This window comes from Hibiscus syriacus, unplaced genomic scaffold (genome assembly GCF_006381635.1).
Source record: "Hibiscus syriacus cultivar Baekdansim isolate YM2019G1 unplaced genomic scaffold, ASM638163v2 tig00111192_pilon, whole genome shotgun sequence".
In the NCBI taxonomy this organism is placed as follows: Eukaryota; Viridiplantae; Streptophyta; class Magnoliopsida; order Malvales; family Malvaceae; genus Hibiscus; species Hibiscus syriacus.
In genome coordinates, this window is record NW_024063011.1 from 146,183 (window position 1) to 173,747 (window position 27,565).

The following is a 27,565-nucleotide window of genomic DNA, read 5'->3' on the forward strand; positions in this document are numbered from 1 at the left end:
ATGAATTTAAAATTTAATAAAAAAATATATATAAATTGAAAATAATACAATAATATATTTTCTATGAATTTTTATATAAATATTTTCATTTGAATATTTAGAATTCAACTTGTTAAAAAAATATCATAAGGACAATTTAGTAAAATATGCATTCCAGTAATCTTTTATTCCTTTAACCAAACACTGTAATCATACATTCCTGTCAAACAAACCAAACACAATAATGTAACATTCCCAGTAATGTGTAAGGTAATGTAACATTTCGGTAATCTTATTCCCGGAGATAATATTACATTCCATGAACCAAACACACCCTTAAAGTATATTATTTTTTTCATGTATCTAAAATAATTTTTTATCAAAATAAATACCTAAAATTATCTTTTTGGTCAAAATAGGTACTTAATTTTTTTTTAATTAAAATAGATACTTAATGTATTTAATTTTTTTTATCTAAAGTATTATTTAATTAATGTCACATGTCAATTTCTTTTGAACTTTTATGAAAAAGTTTGAATAGTTAAGTATCTATTTTGGCATAAAATATTTTAGATACTTATTTTTATAAAAAAATTAACTTTAAGTATTTATTTTTTAAAAGATACTTTAAATATTTAAATGACAAGTATACCTTATTTGTGATGTAAACCTTTTAATTATCTCTAAGTTTAGTAACAAACAATACATGGTTTGATAGGGGGCGTCTTAATGGCACAGTTAGGTTTTGGCAGGGGACATCTTTACGCGGAGAATCTTGGCAAGTTGCATAATGGATATATAATAATACAAATCTATTGTTTTTTACTTATTTCTATGTTCATTATAAATCCCATTATGCAGCTGACAGCAGCCAACAAAACCAGCAAAAGAAGTTTCAACTGTGAAAAGATGGAAGAGGTTGAGCACAGAATAGTTAAGGTGAACGGCATCAACATGCACGTAGCAGAGAAAGGGTCCAGTCATTCTTTTCCTGCATGGCTTCGTTGAGCTATGGTACTCTTGGCACCACCAGATTGCTGCTTTGTCTTCCAAGGGTTTCCGAGCCATCGCTCCTGACCTGCGGGGCTACGGCGACACGGATGCTCCGGATTCTGTCACCGAGTACACCTGCTTCCATATAGTGGGGGATTTGGTCGATCTTTTAAACAACGTCGCCCCACAAAAGCAGGTGTATGTAGTAGGCCATGACTGGGGAGCTGTCATAGCTTGGTTTTTGTGCTTGTTTAGGCCAGACAAAGTGAAAGCCTTGCTGAACCTGAGTGTGCCATTTTTACCACGTAATCCAGGAATGAAGCCCGTTGATGGGTGGAGAGCTGCTTATGGGAATGATTATAACATCTGTAGATTTCAGGTAAATTTGCCCTTTTTTAATGTCTTTTCAAGCATAATTTGTACATCCCAACTGAGAAATATTACAACAGGAACCTGGAGAAATAGAAGCTGAGTTTGCAGAGATTGGTACAGAGACAGTACTTAAGGAAATGCTGGCATACAGCGTTCCGGGTCCAATAATGTTAGCCAAAGGAAACCTATTCGGACATTCAGCGGATAAGCCAACGGCATTGCCTTCCCTGGTTATCAGATGAAGACTTTAACTACCACGTCACTAAGTTTACCAAAAGCGGCTTCACCGGTGGAATCAACTATTACCGGAACTTCGATCGGTATTTATATTATACATACGTGTATGTGCGTGTGTGTGCTCGCCTCGTGTTTTTATGGTTTAAACTTATGTGTGTGTGCTTGGTTATAATGACAGGAACTGGGAACTCACGGCAGCATGGGATGGTTGTGAGGTAAAAGTAGCCACAAAGTTCCTAGTGGGTGATACGGACCTGGTTTACCATATGCCTGGCCTCAAGGAATACATCCACAATGGCGGATTCAAGAAGGATGTGCCCTTGTTGCAGGAAGTAGGGGTAATGGAAGGAGTCGGGCACTTCATCCACATGGAAAAACCCAACGAGATTAACGACTTCTTCCGACAGTTCGATTGACATTTTCTTTTAAATCCTCCCCTGCTCCATCTATGTTTCAGCGTTTGTCCATAAATTGTCTAGCTCGTGCTTCGATCTCTGGACTTTTAGTTTGTTTTGGGTTCTTCCTAGTCATAAATCAAAATTAAATTAAATCATTAACTTTTTCCAAGCCCTCGTCGACGGCGCCAATTTGACAAGCGTGTTTAACTAACAAATAATATTCCTTAATCTCAAATAAAAGAAATAAAAATAGCAAAATAGAAAGAAGAAGAAAGATTGATCCGCGGGGACTTTGAAGTTGCTAATATAGAAGGCTTTTGATTCTAGTCTAGGCGAAAATTATAAGTAAAAATGGATGATTTGTTTGAAAGAACGAAAAATAAATAAGAATTTAATCTAATAAAATTAAAAAAAGTAAATTGAGATGAAAATTCAATACAGTAAAAACATGCTCAAGCTTTGCTTTGCCTCAATTCCCGTTGATTATTGAATAAGATTTTTACTTCGAATTAATGTCGATTACAGTATACAAACTTTTTTTTTATCTCTGGTAAACTGACAATCCAAAATCAATCTTTGGAAAAAAAATGTTTTCTCAATGAGGACTAACTACGACTATCGTCACCAGTGCCAACTCAGTTTAAGATTTGGAAAAATCTGACTCGGGCTATGTTTTATCAATGAAAATCGAATCTGATCTCAATTTCCCTTAGCTCACCGTCGCTAAGTGTGCTTCCAAGAAGTCGAACTTGTTACCAGTTGATTCTTCATCCCAACTTTAAATCAAAACAACAATCAAACGAACAACTCTTTGTTGGAAGTCAAACTCAAGATCTTGGAATTATGTAGAAGCTTAATGAAGTGGAGCAATATAAGACATAAGTGCATGTCGGCAAAGATATTTTAGAATTGGTTGAAACGTGGCAGCAACAATTTTTACCGCAAAGGAAAGGAGTATTGGCAAGGCAAGCAAAGTTTGCTTGAATATAAACATGTCCACGTGAAGGATTGAAAAGGCAACAGCTATAATACTTAATAATTAAGAGAAATATGTTGCTATATGTAATATACAAGTGAGGAAAAAATACGAGACGAATTATGGCAATTGGAGCATTCAAATGAAGGCGTTACTAGGCTCTCAAGATTGTTGGGATATCATCGAGGACGGTTACATCGAGCCTGAAAATGCAACAGCAGAAGCAGCCCTGGCCAATGAAGAAAATAAGGTATTGAAGGAATCCCGAAAAAAAGATAAAAGAGCGTTGTTCTTTATTTTTCAAGGAGTATACGAATCTACCTTTGAAAAAATTTATGATGCGAAGACCGCAAAACAAGCATGGGAGATTTTGCAAAAATCTCTACAATGTGCCGAAAAAGCAAAAAATGTACACTTACAAACTCTCAGAGTTGAGTTTGAGATGTTAAAAATGAAAAATAAAGAAACCATCGATGATTATATTAGCCGTGTGAAAGCGTTCGTGAATGAAATGAAAAGAAATGGTGAATCACTCGACGATGTTAGAGTGATGGAAAAAAATTTACGGTCATTAACAAGAAAATTCGATTACGTGGTTGTGGCAATCGAAGAATCGAGAGATTTATCCCAAATATCGATCGATGAGCTTGTGGATTCACTTCAAGCCCATGAGCATAAAATAAAACAAAATGAAGATTCTGAAAATTTGGAGCAAGCTCTACAAAGCAAGATGAATGTCAATGAAGGGGAAGCTAGCAGCTACACACGAGGTCGAGGAAATCGTGGTGGTTATCGTGAAAGATACAGAGGAGGATGAGGAACTCGTGGACGTGGTGGTTGATCATATGGCACCAATCAAATAAGTGAAAACAATCCAATATCAAGCCGTGGACGGGGATTCAGAGGCCGAGGTAGAGGAAGATATCAACAAGGAAATAAATCCCAGGTACAATGTTATAATTGAAATAAGTATGGTCATTATAGTTATGAGTGTAGATATGCTCCTAAACAAGAAGAAATAAATAACGTAGCAGCAGTTGAAGAAGAAAAAAATTAAAAAATCTCATGTATTCCTCACTCATAAAGGAAATGAAGAATTCAAGAAAAATATTTGGTATCTTGATAATTGTGCCAGTAACCATATGTATAGACAAAAGGAACTGTTTGTGAAATTAGATGAAACAGTCCATGGGCGAGTAACTTTCGGAGATGACTCGCACGCAGAACTAAAAGGAAAAGGTGAAGTCATGATTACTCAGAAAAATGGAGAAAAGAAATATATTTTAGATGTTTATTATGTACATACTTTCAAAAGCAATATCATTAGTCTTGGTCAACTCATGGAAAAATGATATGAAGTGCATATGAAGAATCGCTCGCTTGCCATAAAAAATAAAGAAGGATAATTGATAGCCCAAGTTGATATGTCTCAAAATCGTCTCTTTACAATTGATATCGAGTCGGGAGAAGTCAAGTGCATGAAGACCGCAATCAAAGATAAGTCACGGCTATGGCATTTAAGATATGGGCATCTTGGATTTTCTGGTTTGAAGCTGTTATAAAAAACAAGCATAATGAAAGGACTACTAGAGATCAACCCTCCAAATCAATTATGTGAGGTTTACATCAAAGGAGAGCAACATAGACAAAGCTTTGAAGTTGGTAGATCCTGGCGTGCCCGAAGACCGCTGGAGATAGTATACATAGATATTGCCGGTCCTTTTGTCTTACCATCACTTGGTGGTAACAGGTATTACCTAACTTTTATTGATGATTTTAGTAGAAAATGTTGGATTTATATCTTGAAAGAAAAGTCAGAAGCGCTGGAAAAATTGAAAGAATTTAAAGCAATGACGGAAAAACAAAGCGGTCAATATTTGAAGATACTCAGATCAGATAGAGGAGGCGGAATATACATCAAAGTTATTTGAAGAATTCTGTAAAGAGCATGGCATCATCCATCAGTTGACAGTTAGATACACGCCACAACAAAATGGATTTGTAGAAAGAAAGAACCGCACAATACTGAACATGACAAGAAGTATTATAAAAAGTAAACATCTACCGAGAAAGCTATGGGCTGAAGCAGTTCGATGTGCAGTTTACCTATTGAACAGATGTCCAACAAAAAGTGTGAAGTATATAACACCAAACGAAGCATGGAGTGGTCAGAAACCAAGAATTGGACACCTCAAGATTTTTGGATGCATCGCATATGCCTACGTTTCTGAACAGACTAGAAAGAAGCTTGATGACAGAGGAGAAAAATGTATTTTCATTGGATATGATGAAAGAAGCAAAGCTTACAGATTATATAATCCTCTTACCAAGAAAGTAATAATTTCAAGATATGTTGAGTTCGATGAAGCAGACAATTGGAGATGGAGCAAAGAGGAAAATAAAGTTGAAGGACTATTTTTAATGAAGATAAAGATGATGATCTTATCAATCAAGATGAATAAGCTGATGATCAATGTCCTCAACAAAATGTATCATCGTCGTCAAGCAGCAGCAGCGATGCTAGCAGCATAATAGAAGATTCTGAAGCACCTCCCACAAAAGTTCAAAGATCCATAAGAGAGAGAAGAATACCAGAAAGGTACAACGATTATGAATTAAATAATATCTCACTTTTTTGCTTACTTGTGAATAGTGATCAAATAACATACAAACAAGCGGTTGAAGATGACAAATGGAGGAATGCAATAGATGAAGAAATTGCATCAATAAAAAGATATGATACATGGGAGCTAACAAGGCAACCAGAAGGTCATAACCCAATTGGAGTAAAATAGGTTTACAAGACTAAGACCAATAAAGAAATAAAGGCCGAGAAGCACAAAGCGAGACTAGTTGTCAAAGGTTATAAGCAAAGACAATGAATAGACTATGATGAAGTATTTGCTCCAGTAGCAAGGATTGAGACCATCAGACTTCTCACAGCAGTTGCATCACAAAAAGGATGGAAAATTTATCAAATGGATGTGAAGTCTGCATTTCTAAATGACTACCTAGAAGAAGAAGTTTATATTGAGCAACCACTTGGATATATTAAAAAGGGACATGAAGAAAAAGTTTACCGATTGAAGAAAGCTCTATATGGTCCGAAGCAAGCCCTGAAAGCATGGAACACGTGAGTTAATGAATATTTCCAAAGAAATGGGTTCATGAATAGTTCATACGAGCATGCCTTATACACAAAGAAAAATAAAGAGGATGATATCATGATCGTGTGCTTATATGTGGACGACATGATTTTCACTGGAAATAATCCAGGTATATTCAATGATTTTAAGAAAGCTATGACTAAAGAATTTGAAATGACAGATATTGGAGAAATGTCATACTTCCTTGGAGTTGAAGTGAAGCAAATGCAAGAAGGAATATTTATATCACAAAATAAATATGCAGAAGAAATTTTAAGAAAAATCAGAATGGAAGATTGCAAGTCGGTAGCCACTACAGCATAACCAGGAATCAAATTAAGTGTGAATTCAATAAGAGAGCAAGTGAATCCGACGTTGTTTAAAAGCATCATTGGAATTCTAAGGTATCTGACTATCACATGACCAAACATATCATACGTTGTGAGATTGGTAAGCATATTCATGGAGAATCCGAAACTAGATCATTGGATTGCAGCAAAAATAATCTTAAGATATGTCAATGGTATAATAGGTCATGGTTTGTTCTACACGCAATCAGAAAATTTGAAGCTGGTTGGTTATTCTGATAGTGATTATGGGGGAGACTTAGACGATCGAAAAAGCATAACTGAATATCTATTTCATATCGGCTCTGCAATATTTTCATGGTCATCAAAGAAGCAACAAACGGTAGCTCTTTCAACATGTGAAGCAGAATACATAGCCGCAGCAGCGTGCACTTGCCAAGCAATGTGGTTAAAAAATATTTTGAACGAGCTAAATTTGGCACAAGAAGAACCAACTACAATCTATGTCGACAACAAGTCTACAATTTCCCTTGCTAAGAATCCAGTCTCACATAGCCAAAGCAAGCATATTGATACAAAGTATCACTTTATACGAGAGCAGGTGAAGAACAAAAATGTGGAGCTAATTTATTGCAGAACTGAAGATCAACTAGCAGATATTTTCACAAAACCATTGAGAGCAGATATATTCAACCGACTCAAAGAAAAGCTTGGAATGGAAAGTCGAGTTTGAGGGGGAGTTTGGAAGTCAAACCCAAGATCGTGGAATTATGTAGAAGCTTAATGAAGTGGAGTAATATAAGACACAAGTGCATGTCGGTAAAGATATTTGGAATTGGTTGAAATGTGGCAGCTACAAATTTTGCAGCAAAGGAAAAAGATTTTTGGCAAGGCAAGCAAAGTTTGCTTGGATATAAACATGTCCACGTGAAGGATTGAAAATGCAGCATCTATAATACTTAATAAATAAGATAAATATGTCGGTTTACTAGGTATATATATATATGTGATGTATGGAAGCTATATGTAATATAAAAGTGAGAAAAAAATACGAGAGAAAGAAAATTTGAAAAAGCTTAACAAAGCTATATTGGTGGAGTTTGTAAACTAGCTGCAGCTAGTGTCGTAGTATTGTTATATTGGTGTAACATTGTTGTAACATATTTAGTTTTGTATCAATAAAAGTTCGAGTGTTATAAATTATCGTGTGTCTATCTACGCTTCCAGCACTCTTTTTGAAATGAAAGCGTTTTTAGAAAATTAGCTAAGTATGATAGAAATCATACTTAGCATGTTTTAAAGAAAAGAAAATAAGAACTTAAAAATAAAAACTAATGAGAAAAGAATCTTTTTTATAAAACTAGAAAGCAAAGAATAAAGCTAAAATCTATATATCTTTCATGCTTACCCGAAGGGTATTTATAGTTCTCTAAACCCCTAAAAATGACATAGAAATAATAAAAGATAATGCTTGGAAAATATTCAAATTAAATCCTAAAAAGAAAAGATAATTCCTAATTCGAATTTAAAATGCCCTGAATAGTCTGCCCTTCAAGAAATGCTGCTGACTGAACCATCTCCTAGAAATTGCTGATTGGATGTCATATTGATGTCACGTTAGACGCTATCATACCCCAATTCATGTCCACTAATCCAGTCATGAAACTAAAGTCAGCAAGTAAAACATTACGAACCTGCTCGATTGCATTGTCGGTCAAGGCAATTCTCTGCTTGTTCAACTACCAAAACCTCTTTTGTAGATCAATTCCCTCACGCTCTTGAGATTAGGGTATCTAGATCAGAGAGAAATAAGTCATGGAAAGTATAATAAAACGATTAAAACAGCAACAGGAAAACTAAAAAAAGATACCCACGTGTCACATATGGTTCAACCAGGTGAAGCATGTTCATTGTTGCCTTGTTCACTTTGAGAAAAACACCGTTGAAAATCTGCAATCCATTCCTTTTAATTTTATTCGTAAATTAGAATAAACTATTATTAACTGTTTACAATATTGCCGACACTATCCCTGCAGTGTGAAAAGACTCACTTTATGGGGACTTGGTGGTGGACATGGCTCCCCAAAAGTATTTAAAAAAACCATAGGTATATATATATATATATATATATATATTTGATTCTCTTAAATATAGTGTATAATAAATTATTAAATTTGATTCTCTTAAAAACCGTGTATAATAAAATATTAAATGTAATCTCTCACAAAACGTGTAATTAAAACTATTGTTTTTGAATTTTATCTATTTTCATTATAAATTCATTATGCAGATGCCAACAGCCAACAAAGCCAGCCAAAGAAGCTCCGATTGTGAAAGGATGGAAGGGGTTGAGCACAGAATAGTTAAGGTGAACGGCATCAACATGCACGTAGCAGAGAAAGGGCAAGGTCCAGTCATTCTTTTTCTGCATGGTTTCGTTGAGCTATGGTACTCTTGGCATCACCAGATTGATGCTTTGTCCTTCCAAGGGTTTCCGAGCCATTGCTCCCGACCTGCGGGGCTACGGCGACACGGATGCTCCGGAATCGGTCACCGCGTACACCTACTTCCATGTAGTGGGGGATTTGGTCGATCTTTTAAACACCGTCGCCCCAGAACAACAGGTGTTTGTAGTAGGCCATGATTGGGGAGCTCTCATAGCTTGGTATTTGTGCTTGTTTAGGCCCGACAAAGTGAAAGCCTTGTTGAATCTGAGTGTGCCCCTTTTACCACGTAATCCACAAATGAAGCCCGTTGATGAGTGGAGAGCTGCTTATGGGAATGATTATTACATCTGTAGATTTCAGGTAATTAAATTTACCCTTTTTAATAACTTTTCAAGCATAATTTGTACATCCCAACAGAAAAATGTCACCACAGGAACCTGGAGAAATAGAAGCTGAGTTTGCAGAGATTGGTACAGAGACAGTACTGAAGGAAATGCTGGCATATAGCGTTCTGGCTCCAATAATGTTAACCAAAGGGAACCTATTCGGACATTCATCGGATACACCCACAGCGTTGCCTTCCTGGTTATCAGAGGAAGTCTTTACTTACCATGTCACGAAGTATACCAAAAGCGGCTTCACCGGTGGAATCAACTATTACCGGAACTTCAATCGGTATTTATATTATACATACGTGCATGTGCGTGTGTGCTCGCCTCGTGTTTTTATGGTTTAAACTTATGTTTGTGTGATTGGTTATAATGACAGAAACTGGGAACTCACGGCAGCATGGGATGGTTGTGAGGTAAAAGTTGTTAGGAAAATAAACCGAGTACAAGTAATTTCCCTATAACCAGATTAGTGAGAATGCAAAATAAAAGCGGAAAAATAATACCCGAAAATTGATAACGGAGTTCAGCCAATTGTGCTTACGTCTCCGGGCTGCTGCAGATCTTTTAAGAGAGAAAATTTACAGGTGTTTACAAAACACTCACTACTCACAAGAAAGCTCTCTAGTATAGGAAGAAAGAAATGTTTTGGGATGATTTTGAAGCTAAATGGGTAAGGGTATTTATAGTAGAAACTTAGGGACTAATCTTTGAAAATACCCTAAAGTGCAATGACTAAAGTGAATTTACCCATTCCTATTTTCAACAAACATCTACCAAAATTTTACCAAACTTTGAAAACATTTTTCAAAGAAACATTTACCAAACTTTGAAAAAACATTTTCCAAAGTTGGTTGCCAAACTTTGAAACTTTTAACAATCTCCCACTTGAAGACTGATTTTAATATGTCTTCACACCTCGATCAATGCAGCAGCATGTCTGGTCTTGTTATTCTAGCATGCCAACTGAAGTTGAACACAACTTCAGTTATCCGTAGTCACCGTCTTTGTCAACATGTCTGCCGGATTTTGAGCTCCACTAATCTTTTCAAGTTTCAAAATCCCATCTTCCAGAAGAGACGGATAAAATGATATCTCAATTGTATGTGCTTTGTCCTGGAATGAAAAGACGGATTCTTTGCTAGATGGATAGCACTTTGGCTGTCGCAATACAAGATATGTTTTCTTGTTTCTTGCCTAACTCTTCCAAGAAACTTTGGAGCCAAACCATCTCCTTGCTGGCTTCCGTAACAGCGACATATTCTGCTTCAGTTGTGGAGAGAGCAACTATCTTCTGTAGTTGAGAAACCCAACTCACTGCAGTTCCTCCTAGAGTATAGACATACCCTGTAGTGCTCCTTCTGATGTCGACATTTCCGGCTAAGTCAGCATCTACATAGCCTGTCAGTATCATATCTCCACCTTTGAAACAAAGTGTTTTGTTTGTGGTACCCCGAAGATATCTGAGGATCCATTTGACTGCTTCCCAGTGTACCTTGCCCGGATTATCATGTACCTGCTAACAGCTCCCACTGCATGAGCAATATCTGGTCTGGTACAAACCATGGCATACATCAGACTTCCAATTGCTGAGGCATACGGCACCTTCACCATGTGTGCACGTTCTTCCTCGTCTTTGGTGATTGGTCTTTGGAGAGTCTGAAATGAACACCTAAAGGTGTACTTACTGGTTTAGCATCTTGCATGTTGAACCTGGAGAGTACTTTGTTGATGTACTCAGCCTGTGATAACATCAAAGTCCGACTTTGTGTCTCTCTTGATCCTCATCCCAAGAATCTGCTTTGCAGCGCCCAGATCCTTCATAGCAAACTGCTTCGACAATTTTGCTTCAAGTGTATAATCTCTTGCATGTCTGAGCCTGCAACGAGCATGTCATCAACGTACAATAATAAAATAATGAAGCTGTTGTCGAACCTCTTGATGTAGCAACAATGATCTGCTTGGCATCTGATAAAACCACTGCTACTCATGAAACTATCGAACTTCTTGTACCACTGTCTAGGAGCTTGTTTTAAACCATACAAGCTCTTCTTCAACCTGCATACCAGGTTTTTCTTGTCTGCCTCTATGAAGCCTTCTGGCTGCCTCATATAGATTTCTTCCTCCAAATCACCATGAAGGAAAGCTGTCTTTACATCTAACTGCTCAAGATGTAAATTCTCTGCAGCTACAATTTTCAACACCAGTCTGATTGTAGACAATTTTACGACTGGAGAGAAAATTTCATTGTAGTCAATACCTTTTTTTTGCTGAAAGCCTTTGACAACCAATCTTGCTTTGTAGCGTTTGCTCCCATCGTGCTCTTCTTTGATCCTGTAAATCCACTTGTTGTGGAGCGCTTCTTGCCTGGTGGTAATTCAGCTAATTCCCATGTCTGATTTGACATAAGCGAGTCCATCTCATCTTCATGGAAACTTCCACTGACTGAATCTTCCACTTGCATTGCTTCATCATAGCACTCTGGTTCACCATTGTCAGTCAGCAACAAGTAGTGTAAAGAAGGAGAATACCGTTGGGTTGGTTTAGGAATTCTGGAGGAGCGTCTCAGTTCTGGTGTGCCTGGTTCTTCTTGAACTGCTTCAGGATTGATCTGAACATCATTTCCAGAAATCTCTCGAACTCAGCAAATTCCTTTGTTTCAGCTTCGGTATTACTTGATTCTGCGGTTGACCTATCTTTGTACATCACATTTTCATTGAAAATGACGTCTCTGCTTCTGATGATCTTCCGATTTTCATAGTCCCAAAACCGGTAACCGAACTCATCACCGCCATAACCAACAAAAGCACATTTGTTGGAGTTAGCATCAAGCTTACTTCTTTCAGCAGAGTCTATGTGTACATAAGAAATACAACCAAAACACTCTTAAGTGTGAAAGGTTTATTTCTTTCTTGCTCCAAACTTCCTCTGGTATTCTGCCATCCAAAGGAACTGAGGGCCCACGGTTGATCAAGTAAGCTGCAGTGTTGATTGCTTCAGCCCATAGAAATTTGGGCAAGCCGGCATGTATCCTCATACTTCTGGCACGTTCATTCAGAGTTCTGTTCATGCGCTTGCTACACCATTATGTTGCGGTGTCTTGGGAACTGTTGTCTCCATCTTGATCCCATTGTTTGCGCAGAAATCTCTGAATCTACTGTCTCTGTACTCTCCTCCATTGTCAGACCTCAACCGCTTGACTTTCAAACCAGTCTCATTTTCCACCATGGCCTTCCATTTTCTGAAGATATCGAAGACTTCTGATTTCTTCTTCAGAAAATAAACCCACACCTTCCTTGTGAATCATCGATGAAGGTGACATAATATAGTGAGCCTGCAAGAGATGGAACTGGGGATGGTCCCCATACATCAGTATGAACCAATTCTAACCTTTCTGTCTTGGGTGTCTTGCCAATCTTTGCAAAACTGACTTTCTTTGTTTGCCAAAGATGCAATCCTCGCATAGTCCGACATCTACATTCTTTAGATCCGGCAGCTTCCCTTTGACAAAAGTGTCTTCATCCCTTTCTCGCTCATATGGCCAAGCCTTTGGTGCCATAGGTTTGATTTTCCATCAGCATCTGCTACTGCAATGATATTCTCTAAATTTGAGGTTACATAGAGAGTACCAGTCTTTACACGAGCAATGACGAGTGCTCCTTTGGTAATCTTCCATTCACAGCCTGAAAAGGTTGTGCTATATCCTTCTCCATCAAGCTGTCCAACAGAAATCAGATTTCTTTTGAGGCCAGGAATATGTCTCACTCCTGTCAGCTTCCAGGTGGTCTGGTTTGGCAACTTTAGTCGGATGTCTCCTTTTCCGACGATCTTTAAGGTTTCATCATCAGCAAGATGAACCTTCCCAAAATCACCACTGACATAGTTCTCCATGATTTCTTGGCATGGGGTGGAGTGGAAAGATGCCCCTGAATCCAAGATCCATGATTCAATCGGACTGTTGACGCTTAGAATCATGGCATCACCTGTCTCCTCTGTCACGTTGGCAGATTCTTGTGCACCGGTATATTCTTCAGTGCTCGGCAATCTCTTTTAAAGTGACCTTTCTTGCCACAATTATAACAGGTAAAATCTTTCTTTCCCGTTCTAGATTTTTCCCGTCTGGATTTTGATCTGCCACGATTTGAATATCTTTCTGAAGTTCTTCCTCTAGACTCCGTGTGCAAGGCTGATGAGGTTGATGCTTCACCGATTCTCTCCGTCGAATTTCTTCACTCAGTACCAGATCCGAACATCGTCGAATTTTAATTTGCTGTTTCCCGACGAACTGCTGACTGCTGTAACAGTAGCATTCCAACTGTCTGGTAGAGATGATAAGAGAATTAAAGCTCGAACTTCATCATCGAACTCAATTTCCACTGAACTCAACTGGGTTGTGATTGTGTTGAGTTCATTTAGGTGTTGTGCCACCGATGCCCCTTCCGTCATCCGCAAATTGAATAATCGCCTCATCAAATGAACTTTGTTTGAGGCCGATGGTTCTCATACATACTGGAGAGAGCCGCCATAAGACCCGCCGTGGTCTTTTCCTTTGCTATGTTGAAAGCAACATTTCGGGACAACGTCAGTCGGATGACTCCGAGGGCTTGTCGGTCGAGAAGAGCCCAGTCTTCATTCTTCATGCCCTCTGGTTGCTTTCCTGAGAGAGGTTGATAAAGATTTTTCTGGTACAGAAAATCTTCAATCTGCATCTTCCAAAAGCCAAAGTCCGCACCATCGAACTTTTCAATTTTCACCTTCCCTTCGTCTGCAGCCATCGCTTCCACTCGAATCTGGCTTCTTTTGGATCGTTTCTGACAATTCTTGCGAACCACGTGTATTAGAACACCACCGTCGACAAACTCGTATCGCCGACCAAAATTCACTATTCACGAAATTCACTATTCACGTGAATAGTAATGAATAGTAACCTCGCAGAAAAATTGACAAAATTCACAACCAAAGCTCTGATTACCAGTTGTTAGGAAATAAACCGAGTACAAGTAATTTCCCTATAACCAGATTAGTGAGAATGCAAAATAAAAGCGGAAAAAATACCCGAAAATTGATAACGGAGTTCAGCCAATTGTGCTTACGTCTCCGGGCTGCTGCAGATCTTTTACTAAGAGAGAAAATTTACAGGTGTTTACAAAACACTCACTACTCACAAGAAAGCTCTCTAGTATAGGAAGAAAGAAATGTTTTGGGATGATTTTGAAGCTAAATGGGTAAGGGTATTTATAGTAGAAACTTAGGGACTAATCTTTGAAAATACCTAAAGTGCAATGACTAAAGTGAATTTACCCATTCCTATTTTCAACAAACATCTACCAAAATTTTACCAAACTTTGAAAACATTTTTCAAAGAAACATTTACCAAACTTTGAAAAAACATTTTCCAAAGTTGGTTGCCAAACTTTGAAACTTTTAACAAAAGTAGCCACAAAGTTCATAGTGGGTGATACGGACCTGGTTTACCATATGCCTGGCCTCAAGGAATACATCCACAATGGCGGATTCAAGAAGGATGTGCCATTGTTGCAGGAAGTAGTGGTAATGGAAGGAGTCGGGCACTTCATCCACATGGAAAAACCCGACGAGATTAACGACCACATTTACGACTTCTTCCGACAGTTCGATTGACATTTTCCTTTAAATCCTCCCATGCTTCATCTATGTTTCAGCTTCTGTGTAATAAAATTGGCAACCTTAGGACCCTAATAATTGTAGCTGATTTGTGCAGCCTTCCCTGCCCCGACCTTTTATTCTACTCCGAAGTTTTCGGGTCCAGATGTATTCGGTTATAGTGATTGAAACTTCTAGAGCTTTGTCATTTCAAATGCAGATTCCTAAATGTTTTTGGTTGATGTCGTCTCTATCGCTTGCTTCCTCATTGATTGTATGTATTCATCTGTTGTCTGGTAATACCTCTATCGTACCCAAGATATTTGGTGGTGGTATTTATTTTGTTCGAGATTATCATCCTCAAGTTACATAACCTAATCCTAAGTTCTTAAAGTGTGTATTTATGTGGTATTCTCGTGTTAAAAAAGATCATTATTGTTACTTTGAGTCCATGTTAAGTCTTTTATCAAATTTTCCTTCTAGTGTCGTACATGTCAGCCTAATTTTGAGACTCTAAACACATATACTAATGTGCGCCCCTATTTGCTTAGTTCTGATCCTATTCTCGACACCCCAGAACCATGTCATGATGAGCCAATGTCTTCGTCGTTAGAACCATAACTGCAACATTCGTGGCTCCAATTCCCATAACCTGTGCATGGCAAGTGAATTGGAAATAAACACCAAATCTATGAAAGAAGAAAAGCTAAAGGATAGGGATTAAACAACATCCCCTGTACTATTTACTGAACCTTTTATCCAGGTACTACCAACCATCCAGTTTCCTTGTGTACATGGACTCCGCATGCATATAAAAGGAATGTCAAATATTCTCAATGAGCAAAATGTTAAGATCATGTGCTAATGGTTGTTGGATCAATACCCCTATCGTAAAAGCTTTCTCCTGGTTGGCATATAACAACAAGTTCAGTTCCAGATATGAATTTGTGGCGATAATCGCAGAAATTGGAGTAAATATTGGTGCAAAAGTGTCGAGGCTATAAGATCAACTTGAATTCGAACAATTTAATAATGATAAGGACTTATTCTCAATGAGCAAAATGTTAAGATCATGTGCTAATGGTTGGCGATAATCGCAGAAATTGGAGTAAATATTGGTGCAAAAGTGTCGAGGCTATAAGATCAACTTGAATTCGAACAATTTAATAATGATAAGGACTTAAACTAATTCAAAACCAAACAGAACGGAATGTGATCCTACAATAAGCTCGGTATAAACGGGTAGTATAATTCTTTCATCAGCTTCAAGACATTGGGTGGATGCATCTTTCAGCATTGATCCATGTAATGCATAGGCCTGCAGAAGAAGCTTGAGCATATTGTAACAAAAAGTCCTACATTGCCTCATGCAAGATTGATCATCTAACCTAAAACAGTCTTTTAGTTCAATTCCCAACGTTATGAATCTAAGAACATTTAATGGGACAAGAATCAAAATAAACACTTAGCCATCTGATAAAAATAAAATCTTTTAAAACCACAAAGTAGACACTGCAAATTTCATACTTTTATGAAAACTTCTTTCAAGTTTCAACTTCCAAAGTAAATTAAGGATCCTGGCAAATAAACTAAAATCTCAAAAATGCATCTAGTTCATTCTCCTAATTAGCTCGTTGATGTTATTCTCACGGTTGCCAGCATCTCCTCCTTCAACATAGTGGTTTCTCTTCTTCTTCAGACCTCCCAATGGTGCCTTTAGCTGAAATGGCCAGAGAAAGTTGTTGGCTTCCTTAAAATGAGGCCCCACGATCATGATCTCATGGATAAGATCTTCCACACAGATGATGCCAAATTTTTCCATAGCCTGTGACCAGTACAAAAACAATGGTGCTTAGTAACTGTTTGGTGACAACATGAAACTAAACTCGGTAAGTGAAACGTTACAAACCGCTCGACAATTGCATTGTCGGTCAAGGCAATTCTCTTCTTGTTCAACTTCCCAAAACCTCTTTTGTAAATCAATTCTCTCACGCTCTTGAGATTAGGGTATCTAGATGGATACATCAGTGAGAAATAAGTCATGGAAAGTACAATAAAACTATTAAAACAGCAACAAGGAAGCGGTAAAACCAAAATATACCCATAAGTCACATATGGTTCAACCAGGTGAAGCATGTTCATTGTTGCCTTGTTCACTTTGAGAAAAACACCATTGAAAATCTGCAATCCATTGAAACAAACGCCACAATTTAGATTTAAATTTTATTTATAAATTAGAAGAAACTATAATTAATTGTTTACAATATGGCCGACAGAATCCCTACAGTGATAAAAAAGACTCACTTTTAACTTGACAAAGCAGAATCAAACCCATACATACAAGTTAGATGATAAGTTTGCCATCACTAATAAGCTATGATATTAATTTCATTTTTATGCTCAACTATCAAAATGAACAAATACACAAAATTTCTACAACTTGAAACCATACAATAAAAACACAAGCGTACATTTAATTTGGACAAAAAAATCTCAAAAAAAGCACAGCATATCAAACAAGTAATTTTATTTCAACCAGATATCGTAACACATATCATCCCTCAAAGGGAGATCCAGTCCATGCATGGGACACACGCAGAGGGAAAAGTGGGAATCACTTCTGATAAGCCAGAATTTTAGTGAAACGATAATATCAGTTAACCTGTCTCAAACGCAAGAGCTGCAAGATCTTTCTCGTCCTTGGGTGCATGGCATTGATACTGAAAACATATAAAATCAGAAAATGTAACCATTTAGAAATTAGATTTTTAAATCAATGAAATGCCACAATAATCACATACCCTCGGATTCGAATGGTAAACAAAAGCTTAGCTTCTGGATCAACATAAGATCCTCCTTTCAACTTTGCTTCCCGCTTCAATTGAACCAACTCCTTTTCCTGAAGATTACACACCACATAATACAAGTTATGACACCTCTAAGATTTGATTAAAAAAACAATGTACGAAAAAATCTGAACAGAAACGAAGAATTACATGAGCCTCATACTCCTTTGCATACTGCTTAGCTCTAGAGTAAATAAGCTTGCGGTTCTCAAGTTTCTTCTTCTTTGCAGCTTCAAGCTCCTGATTTTTGGCAAGCTCCCATTCTTCATTTCGCTTATTCTTCTTCAGGAGTGACTCGGGGACCGCAGTCTTAACTTCCAAAACCACCTAATCAAAACTATATCAAACCAAACAAATCAGGTAACAATTTCTAGATATTTAATAATCCTAGAATAAAACCCATTTCATTCTTTTGAGCGTATGTTAGCTTAACAAAGTTTGTTACTGACTAAAGACTACAGAATCTAAGTAAGATGAAAGATCCATTAAATAAAAGAACTGGGGTTAAGCAAGCACCAAGGGTTAGTAAAACAGATTTAATGTATAAGAAAACATTGTTGATAAAAATCAAGAGGACAGAAAAATGATCATCCAAAACACAGATTTCTCACCTTAGTCGGATGCGGCTGACGGTGATGTTTCTAGGGTTCGGCAAAAATGAAGAGAAAGAAAAGCGAAGCGTAAACTAGAAATGTCAAATAGGATTTTGATGATTAAACGAACGGATGGGATTTCTTTTCCCCACTTTCAGGAACAACTCAGATCGGGTTTAACCCAGATGGGCCCATACCCGAAAGAGTGACAAGGAAAAAAAAATCGAATCAGGAAATTGAACCCGACGTGAATCGAACAAGCAACCTTCGATCTGGAGTCAGACACGCTACCATTGCGCCACGGATCCGACTGATAACTGATTCCATTGAATTTTTTTATTCACTATTTATTCTTAAATAAAATAAAATGTTCAACAATTAAAAACATTTATATTAATTAAATAAAAATTTCAAAATATCATATAAGAATTTGGGTCGGAAAAATCAAAATATTTCAGAGTTTTTAAGTCGAGTTAGGGTCTCAAGGATTGCAGGGAGGAAATTAGATACAAGGTGGGAGGGATCTATTCGATTTTTTAGTTTAATTACAATTTAGATCCTTATAACTATTCAAATTAAACCTCAACTACTTAAATTTGTTGATTAAATATATTTTTTAGGTCCCTAATTTATTTGGCTCCCTTGCATCTTATTTTAGTTCCGTTCTTTAAGCACATTCAACCTAACCAACTCTATCAAGGTATTTGATTGATTTTCTACCAAGTAGCTAATCTTCAAATTAAGGAATTTAAATATTGTTGATTTTATTTAATTATTGGGTAAAGTACACAAATGGTCCCTACTATAGGAAAATACTTTATTGAGTCACTCGACTATTAAAAGTTACAAAATAATTCATCGACTATAGGGTATTAATTTGTTGAGTCCCTCGACTATTAAAAGTTACAAAATGATCGTTCGACTATTCATATGTTTCAAACTCAATCCTTTTTACTTGATGTTTTTCTAAGCTTAACGTCAATATGTTGAATGTGATGTGATAAAATTTGATCATAAAATCTCAACCGACTATACAATTCAAATAGGTCTAAGATAAGATTGTATCATCTATAAGTCAGTAGTTTGACGTCTAACTCAGACGACTGTTAATTTTTTAATAGAACAGGATGAGTTTGGAATAGGGGTGTAAACGAGCCGAGTCGAGCTCTAGTATTGCTGAGCTCGACTCGAAAACTCACGAGCTTAAATTTTTTTAAGCTCGACTCGAACTCGAAATCCTGAACGGAAGCTCGTGAACAGCTCGAAAATGCTCTAAATGAAAAAAAAAATCTTAAACTTAACTAGATTGAAGCCCCAAACTCAAACATGAACCTTAATCTATGGTATCATAATCTATGTTATCTGGGCTCGGAATATACTTAATTTTTAAAAGCTTTTTCATATATTTGGAAGATCTTTTTCATACCAATTTATGAATGTGTAGGATACAAGTTTGGGAATGATTACTTGAAAATAAATAAATCCGGGTTATATAGGTCGTGATTCTTTTAGCTGATACAAAACCTTTTGTGGATTGTTATCCTTTTCGTTTTTGAATTTAGAATATGATTCTTAGCCGATTTGGAGGGAAGCTTGGCGCTGGTGGCAGTTCTAAAGGACCGGCAGACAAGCGGAGGCCCGAGGACAGGGTTCTTAAGTCAAGTGAAGGTCATTTTAAAAATGGTGTACTCGATGTGAAGCATTTGTTTCAGAAGTCTCCTGGTAAAGACAATGACTTTGACAGTCACCCCGTTGGCAAAGGGAAAAAGAGAAGGGGAAGTGGTAAAAAGAACGGAGGGAAGAAGAAAGGTGGTGGTGGAGGCAGGAAGCGCCACTGAATGAAACATCCGTGAGGTTCCTTGCCTCGGCAATGTAGATTTTGGATCTTCATATAACTTGTCATTGTCGGTGTATGATCTTCTTCTGTCATTGTATACTAAAGCTCTTGCGGGCTTTGATTGAGATAATTGCTCGAGTATGTAGGAACATCCAGTATTTTACTTATGTATGTAAACGAACCGAACGTTCTGCGAATCGTTCGTGAACCGTTCGGGAAAGTTCGTTTATTTATTAAACGAATGAACATGAACAAGATTTTGTGTTCGTTTAATTAAATGAAAGAACATGAACAGAGGGCTCGTTCATGTACGTTCGGTAATATGTTCGTTCATTTATGTGCGTTCATTTATGTTTAGCACAATCTCTTAGACGCATTTAAAATATTAATGGCCAATAAATTTTAATTTGATGCCCATAAATATTTTAAAATTCAATTAATTTTAAATACAAATAAAAAAAAGCTCATAACAATTAAATAAAATATAATTCTAAAAGTGTTAGGAAAGGAAAAAAATTTTATTTTCATTTATGTTCGTTTATGTTCATTTATTGTGTTCGTTAACGTTCATTTACATCTGTTCGTTTAAGTTCGTTCATTTGTGTTCGTCCATTTGTGTTCGTTTGTCATTTAAATGAACGAACATGAACAAATTACATTCCTTAACGAACGAAAATTAACAAGAAATTTTTTGTTCATTTATGTTCGTATTTGTTCATTTGTCCGGTTAAAATTAAACGAACGAACATGAACATACTCTCGTTCGTGTTCGTTCGGTTCGTTTACATGCCTAATTTTATTGATATTGATGAAAAGATTTGTAGTCTTCATGGTTTTGTTTGCATAATTTGCTTATTCTCTCGCATATTTATGTTCATCATTTTGTTTGAAAATTATTTACATCTATCAGCATAACATCATTCTCGTTTACAATTTTGCAAATACAGGCACTTGTACTAATTCAACATAAAAAGAAATTGATGTATTTGTTTTTCAAAATATTTACAGCTGAACCAAAATAAAAGTTTAATATATATAATTTAATTAAAATAATAATTTTATGTGTATATCATATTAAACTAAAGTTTATGTACAAATTTAGCATTTGAATCAAATCTTAATTTCAATCATATAACTACAAAAAATTGAAGTTTGCGTGTACAATCATACATTGGGTAATTTACACCTGTTGAAAAATCAATAAACTTTAGTTTTTTTATTTATTTATATAGGGTATTATATGTCGTAAACGTCTTTTAACAATAAACATTCAAATATCCTGTAATCGTCAATGTTTGAATTCGAGATCATTAAAGATAACAATCATCTCCTTAATTAGTTTGGTTTACGTTAATAAAATTTTGTTTGTTTGACATTTAATTAAGTAATTTTTTATACTAAGAATTTTTTGTTCAAAATAGGTGTCTAACGTTTTTTTACGTTATTCTTTAGGTGGTGGTGTTAAAAAAATCGTTAAGTGACGCGTGTCATGTTTATAATTTTTATTTTTAAAAATAAAATATTTTAAAAAAAAATATTTTTTAAAACAATTTGAATGTAACACTTGTCAATTAACGATTTTTTTCAACGATAGATATCTAAAAGTGTAACGAAAAAATATTAGACACTTACTTTTAATAAAAATTCTTTAAATACTAAAAAAAAATCAATTTTGAATCTAATTTAAAAAATTATTTTTATATCAAGTCTTTAAATATATATATATATTTAAGTAAAAAGCCTATTATTATTCCAAGGACACTTTGGTCATAGTAAAATAGTAAGAATCGTACTTGTAAATTGCCTTTGAGTCAAAACGATATACAAAAGCTCAAGGATTTGCCCCAAACAGCCGAGAGAAATGGATCAACTAGAATTTCGGCGCCTTCTCGATCTCTTCCCTGTTGTTCGATCTCCTGATTATCATGTAAATGACAAAGCCCCTCTTTTTTTATTATTAATTTTATTTCTTCACCATGTTCTCTAATAATTCCTTAGTTATTCATTTATCTGAGTCTGGCATCGATATTTTCCATCCTTCAAACCAAGAAAAGCCTTAGTACTAATGTAGATGCTCAAAGTTGAGAAAATTATGCTTTTGTAAGCTTTTTAAATTTTAACGGTCTCACTACTGAATAGGAAAAGATCCGAATTGATGCTTGGTTTTAGTTACATTCAGAAAATGTTTCATGGGAGGTGGTTTTCTAGTTTAACAATCTAGTATTCGATTTTATTGAAAACAGATGTAATGTAATTCATACAGAAAACGTGTTATTTTCATTTACAAAGCTATGCTGCTGTTATATACACAATCATATCGCTGAGCTGGCTGTAACTGCTGTGCAGTTTTAACAGCCTGCACCTAACTTTCCTAACAACATTCTAACAGTCTGTAACTAACTGAAACTAACTATCACACAAACTCTCACGCACATACACCACACTCTATCATTCTAACATTCTCCCCGCTCCTTCGACTCCTCTTTCTTTATTGAAAAGGCAGAACACGCAAATGATCTCGAAACACTTCAAATGCTCCCTTTGTCAACAACTTTGTAAGACCGTCGGCCACCTGATGACAAGCTGGAACATAGTTTACCTGCAATTGTTGAGCTGCAACTTTCTCACGGATAAAATGCACATCCATGTCTACATGTTTTGACTGAGCATGATACACTGGATTCGTGCTTAACGCAACAGCACTTGTATTATCACACCAAATGACAGGTGTATTGCTAGTTTCTATGACAAGCTCTCCTAACAATGACTTCATCCATGTAACTTCAGCTCCAGCCTCAGCAACGCTTCGATATTCAGCCTCCATTGTAGACCTGGAAACCGTTTTCTGTTTCCTTGAACACCAAACTACAGGACATGCACCAAGAAACACTACATGGCCAGACACCGACCTCCTGTCATCAAGGCTGCCTCCCCAATCAGCATCAGCAAATGCCATAACTTCAAGTGACTTGCCAGCACTCGAAAAAGTGAGACCATAGTTTAACGTTCCAGCTAGGTATCGAAGTATCCTCTTCACTGCAGTCAAATGCAACTCTCGTGGAGCATGCATATACTGAGCAGCCTTGTTGACACTAAATGCAATATCTGGTCGCGTATGACACGCATACAGTAAAGCACCAACGATGCTTCGATATTCACGTGTATTTGTTAACAGCTCTCCAGCCTCCAGAGTCAACTTTGGAGATCCTACCATTGGAGTGGCAGTGGGAGTGGCATGCAATAAGTCTGTCCTTTCCAACAGTTCGAGTATGTATTTCTTTTGAGACAGCACCAAGGACTCCTTGCTACGTTTGACTTCAATGCCCAAGAAGTAGGATAATTCTCCTAGATCCTTCAAGGAAAACTCCTGATTCAACGCTTGTATCACAGCATTAACGACACATGAAGAAGCACTTGTGAGTATGATATCATCAACATAAACAAGAATATATGTATAGCAACCTGCATCATTCTTAACAAAACAATGATACATCAGCTTTAGATTCACTAAAGCCAAGCCGAATTAAACTGGCTTTAAGCTTGTCATGCCAGTTCCTTGGAGCTTGTCTCAACCCATACAACGCTTTATGAAGTTTGCACACAAGCAAACTACCATCAGCAGCATATTCCTCAAAACCAGGTGGCTGCTGCATAAACACTTCCTCAGTCAAATCACCGTTTAAAAACGCATTATTCACATCAATTTGCCTTAAGGACCAACCCTTTGCAACTGCAATCGAAAGAACTGCATTCAACGTTGGAAACTTGACAACAGGACTATATGTTTCCTTAAAATCATAACCTGGTACTTGTGAATATCCTTTAGCAACAAGGCGGGCTTTGTGTCTCTCAACAGATCCATCAGCCTTCTTTTTTATTCGAAACAGCCACCTACAGCCAACAACCTCACGTCCTGCAGGCAGCTTGACAAGTGACCAGGTCTTATTTCTTTGTAACGCAAGAACTTCTGCTTGAACAGCCTCTTTCCAGTTAGAAGTTTTTAGTGCTTCATAAATATCACCTGGAACCTCATCAGCAGCAACAATCGTATAAGCTTTCGGCTTAACTATACCACACTTACTTCTTGTCATCATTGGATGTATGTTTACACAAGCACTATCTAAATTGCATGCATTTTCTGCAGGTGGATGCAACTGGTTCAACCCTGGATCATTAGCATGAGTACTTGCATCATCATCTTGACCAGCATCACCAGTATCTTGACCAGTATGCGAGACTTCACCTGGAACTTGATGCTCGACATCTGGCACAACACTTGCATCCTCTGCCATTACAGAACTGGAATTAACACCAGGTGCACTATTCGAGTCTCCACTGGTACTGGCCATACATTCATGGCTTAATTCAGCAGTAGGTTCTGTCATTGAACAGTTTACTAACATCAGTTACCACTTGTAACGAGCTGGGACAACTCCTTATAGTAGACTCATGACTGCTTCTTCCTGCAAACGGAAACTGCATTTCATCAAACACCACATGCCTTGTTATATAGATCCTACCATCCTCAGCAAGACACTGAAACCCCTTGTGATGCATACTGTAACCTAAAAAAGTGCAAGGCTTGGACCTGAAATCCAGCTTGTGCTGTAAATACGGTCTCAAATGAGGGAAGCAAAGGCACCCGAATACCTTCAATTGCTCATAATCAGGTTTCCTATGGAAAAGTTTTCTCAAACGGTGAGATGCCTTGCAAAACTCTCGTAGGGAGCCTGTTTATCAGATGAACTGCTGTATCCACTGTATATGCCCAAATTTTGACAGGCATTGATGCTTGAGCAAGTAGAACGAGAGCTAGTTCAATAACATGACGATGCTTGCGTTCGACCACTCCATTCTGCTCGGAGGTATGTGGACATGTCAACCTGTGCATGATGCCCTTTCGCAATAAGTGACTCGACAGCCTGCGATACTCACCTCCCCAATCACTTTGCACAGCCTTTATAGGCATATTAAACTGAACCTCAACCAGTTTCTGAAACATCTCGAATGCACTTACTGCTTGAGCCTTATCTTTCAGCAAATACAACCATGAGTGTCTGGTGCATGCATCAACGAATGTTACATAATATTTGTAACCATTCGAAGCAATATGTGCGGGTCCCCAAAGGTCTGTAAATACCAACTGAAAAGGAGTGTTATACACTGTTGTTGATGCATGAAATGGCAATTTGTGACTCTTTCCTAAACGACAAGCAACACATGTTTTATTTATATTTGAAGGCAAGCTTACATCCAATTCCTTACAAATCTTTACTAGACTATCATGCGAGGGATGACCCAAACGCTGATGCCACAAATTATACATAGAAGTAGAGAACTATGTTGCATAAACTGCTGGCTTAGAGCTATCTCCAAGCGATGAACCCACAACAAAGGAGTACAAACCACCATCTTCTCTCCCTCGAAGCAAAACTGCACTGGTTTTTTTATCACGAACGCGGCACTCATGTGCATGGAATTCAAAGAAAATGTTGTTATCCCTAGCAAGCTTTGACACCGAGAGTAAGTTCTTGGTTATTCTTGGTACATGCAATAAATCGGGGTTAAAAGCAACACACGAGAAGATGTATGTAAGGGAGATTGCCCAATAGACTTAACATCTAATGCAACACCATCACCAACAATTAATTTACCTGGATTGTTGAAATCTGTAGGTTGAGAAATATTCATGCCATCAGAAGTGACATGATGTGTGGCACCTGAGTCCACAATCCAGTGCTCACGGTCTGCAGTTGGCTTTTGATAACTTGATTTCTGACTAGCACCACACTCACAGCCAACATCTTTATTCGCAGCATAGTAGGCAGTACCTGATTCAGTCTTTGAGTACGAGTTATTGCTGGCTGTAACTCCAGGAAAGTCCTCATCAAATCGATGCCAACACCGATCCACCAAATGGCCATTCTTCCCGCATAACTGGCACTGCATCTGAGATCTACCCCCGTCCTCTACCAGCTGATCGACCACGCGAGTACGTCTGACGAGAAGCAACCGATCTCTCAGACTGATCTACTTCTTTTCTTGTCATTTGTCCTTGAGCAACATGTGCACTCATAGGAAGTGATTCAATTGGATCACAGAACTCAGCTAGTTGAGTCTCAGCATCGAGCAACATTGTGTAAATAGCATCAAGAGATACTGACTCTCGCATTGTGGTTATAACAGCTACAAAAGGTTGATATTCACGAGGCAATCCCTTCAAAATGCTGGCCACCTGCACTGCCTGAGACACAGCACTGCCACACGATGCTAGAGCATCGCAAACCTCTTTAACTCGAGTGAGATACACTCTCATTGATTCATCACCTTTCTTGAGTGACTGAAGCTTGTAATGCAAGCTGATGACAGCAGTCGTAGATCTGTTCGAGAAGAACTGAAGAACTGTACTCCAGACTGCAGAAGCCATTTCAGCTCCTACGAACTGAGGTAGTAACTGTGGACTTATCGTTGACAATAACCAGGATGCCAGAGCACTGTCCTGTGCAACGAACTCCTCATATTGCTCGTTCGGAACCTCTTCACCCGCCTCATTAAGCACAGTCTGTGATGGAGCAGACACCAAGCCTGTAAGTAGCCTCTCCAATCTATGGCTACGAACTGTGAGCAACACTTGTTGCTTCCATAGCAGAAAATTTGCTTCATCAAGAATGACATTAACCCTCTTATTGGAGAATGTTTTTGCATTCCTCGACGTATTCTCCATTGAAGAAGCTAATCGATCAGTGTTCATGACTAGAACCTTCCTTCTTCTTCTTTAAGCAGCAAAAGCGCAAAGAAACTGCCCGAATCGTTTGGCGAAAGATACCATATTGAAAACAGATGTAATGTAATTCATACAGAAAACGTGTTATTTTCATTTACAAAGCTATGCTGCTGTTATATACACAATCATATCGCTGAGCTGGCTGTAACTGCTGTGCAGTTTTAACAGCCTGCACCTAACTTTCCTAACAACATTCTAACAGTCTGTAACTAACTGAAACTAACTATCACACAAACTCTCACGCACATACACCACACTCTATCATTCTAACAGATTTTGATAACTATGAACAACTGATTCATGCAATAATGTTGATGCTCATGACTGCATTCATTCTGATATGAAGTTTTTACATTCATTTTTGTTTGAAATTATCTTTAAAAATTTCAGGCTGAGTCAGCTTCATCGAGACAAGCAGCTTCTTGTTCGGCATCAAATGAGGTTACCATGACTGATTGATCCTCCTTACTCCCTTTTCTATAATATGGTAGCTTGATCTGTAATATGCTTGCTTGTAATGTTTGCCTTTTGCTAAACAGATTAAGGATTGACAAGATGCATGGCATGATGGTGAAAGAAAGGAAACAGAGAATCAAGGAACGGATCTGCATGGTAAGTTATTGTGTGGTCCCTAAAAC

The 27,565-nt window shown here is 37.4% G+C and overlaps 1 protein-coding gene, 1 long non-coding RNA gene and 1 pseudogene across 2 annotated transcripts; 1 reads left to right on the forward strand and 2 right to left on the reverse strand.

Moving 5' to 3' along the window:
* Positions 1-888: 888 nt before the first annotated feature.
* LOC120155488 lies at positions 889-14,894 on the forward strand (annotated as a pseudogene).
* Positions 14,895-16,377: 1,483 nt separating this feature from the next.
* On the reverse strand, positions 16,378-18,633 carry LOC120155495 (60S ribosomal protein L7-4-like). The gene is made up of 7 exons (XM_039167037.1): positions 18,598-18,633; positions 17,864-18,040; positions 17,669-17,766; positions 17,530-17,587; positions 16,969-17,048; positions 16,773-16,878; positions 16,378-16,692 (listed from the first exon to the last, which is right to left on the reverse strand). Exons 1-7 carry the CDS (start codon positions 18,631-18,633, stop codon positions 16,477-16,479), a joined length of 771 nt encoding a protein of 256 aa, XP_039022968.1. The 3' UTR covers positions 16,378-16,476.
* Positions 18,634-22,172: 3,539 nt separating this feature from the next.
* LOC120155491 lies at positions 22,173-27,329 on the reverse strand. The gene is made up of 3 exons (XR_005518973.1): positions 27,199-27,329; positions 24,221-24,226; positions 22,173-22,360 (listed from the first exon to the last, which is right to left on the reverse strand). It is a non-coding gene; the product is annotated as an uncharacterized LOC120155491 (long non-coding RNA).
* Positions 27,330-27,565: the final 236 nt, after the last annotated feature.

What these genes read in the sequence shown, in the direction of transcription:
- LOC120155495 (XM_039167037.1), bottom strand. Translation starts at nt 18,633, where the DNA reads ATGGAATCAGTTATCAGTCGGATCCGTGGCGCAATG. An exon ending in CAAAGGAGTATGAGGCTCAT is followed by an intron (nt 17,767 to 17,863) that starts GTAATTCTTCGT and finishes TGTAATCTTCAG; the next exon opens with GAAAAGGAGTTGGTTCAATT. An exon ending in TTTACCATTCGAATCCGAGG is followed by an intron (nt 17,588 to 17,668) that starts GTATGTGATTAT and finishes ATATGTTTTCAG; the next exon opens with TATCAATGCCATGCACCCAA.